The sequence below is a fragment of the Austrofundulus limnaeus genome, unplaced genomic scaffold, assembly GCF_001266775.1.
Source record: "Austrofundulus limnaeus strain Quisiro unplaced genomic scaffold, Austrofundulus_limnaeus-1.0 Scaffold2246, whole genome shotgun sequence".
Lineage (NCBI taxonomy): Eukaryota > Metazoa > Chordata > Actinopteri > Cyprinodontiformes > Rivulidae > Austrofundulus > Austrofundulus limnaeus.
This window is the reverse complement of record NW_013954648.1, coordinates 9810-11221: the sequence shown is the minus strand read 5'-3', so window position 1 is coordinate 11221 and position 1412 is coordinate 9810. Positions and strand designations below refer to the sequence as shown.

The window sequence follows — 1412 nt, the reverse complement described above, 5'->3', positions numbered from 1 at the left end:
CCTGATGAAGATCATCTCCTGATGAAGATCATCTCCTGATGAAGATCCTCTCCTGATGATCTGGTCTGCATGAGTCCCACACAGACTCTAAGTTTAGAGACCGTTTTACAGAATCATTCTATTAACTGGTCAGTTTGTTTGGAGCTCTGCAGTCAGGTGTTTCCATTATTTTCAGCACCACATTAATATCAATGAGTGCAGCTAATGAACACAGGCCCTGTTTGAATAATAGATTCTCCAGGCTGCACAAAGTGCTTCCTTCACAGGAATACTGCAGCTGGATTTACTCTGCTCCACAACCGGTCCAATAAAAAACCTTCATAAAGCAGGATTTACTGCAGGACACTCCTTGTTCACTACAATAATCCCACACAGTTGTAGCTAATAAACTGAGAGCCTCTGCAAGTCAAAGAGTTCCTGGGCCAGCTCCAGGTCCTGGTTTGGTCTTTGCTCCMACATGAAGAGTTTTTAATGAACAGGAAACTTTGTCCTTGTTTTGTGTTTGTGCTGCAGATGTCAGCATGAATGTCCGGTGGGCACGTACGGACCTCAGTGTGCACACAAGTGTGACTGYCAGAACGGAGCCAAGTGTTACCACATCAACGGGGCCTGCCTGTGCAACGAGGGCTTCAAGGGTCCCAGCTGCCAGGACCGGTTCTGTCCCGCCGGCCTGTATGGACTCCTCTGTGACAGATACTGTCCCTGCAAGGTGGACAAGACGCTCAGGTAGCTGTGCTGCTCTCTGTGCCTGCAGCCGACCTGCAGAGAGACGCAGAGACTAACTCTTCTTCTCTCTCCTAGCTGCCACCCTCTGACTGGAGAGTGCACCTGTGCAGCTGGGTGGGCGGGGCTTTACTGTAACGAGACCTGCCCTGCAGGTTACCATGGTGAGGGCTGCAGGGAGCCGTGTAACTGCACTAATGGGGCCGACTGTGATGGCATGACCGGAGCCTGTGTCTGTGCACCAGGATACATAGTAAGTGTGAAACACAGGAAACTCTGCAGAATGTTACCAAATATATTTATTAAAACGTGTCACAGAAATMAACACTAAACTAATCTTTGACTTGTGGAAACTGTCGTCACAACAGAGCCTCTGTTAGTCATGGTCTACATTTGATTTTTATTTTACTTTTAGCTTCTTGTAAAACAGCTGATTCACTGCAGACGTTCATCTCTGGTGTTTACCAGTGGTGGACRAAGTACTCAACTCTAGTACTTGAGTAAAAGTACTGATACTCGGTCAAATCTACTCAACTACAAGTAAAAGTTACTGCGTTAAAAAGATGCAAGTGAGGGTCCCCAGATGGTTTCTAGACAATAATTTAAATTAAAAAAATGCTAACGGGTTGTTTTCACCATGATTATTGCATTTTTTAAATAATAATCCTGTGTATAAAATAAGTATTGTA

General features: G+C 45.4%; 1 protein-coding gene across 1 annotated transcript in view; it reads left to right on the top strand.

Moving 5' to 3' along the window:
- Positions 1 to 976, top strand: part of LOC106537322 (multiple epidermal growth factor-like domains protein 10) — a gene marked incomplete at both ends in the record, with an annotated part of 8187 nt that extends 7211 nt beyond the window's left edge. The window contains 2 exon segments of the mRNA XM_014034709.1: positions 514 to 726; positions 802 to 976. Coding sequence (XP_013890163.1) covers positions 514 to 726; positions 802 to 976 — 388 coding nt within the window.
- Positions 977 to 1412: the final 436 nt, after the last annotated feature.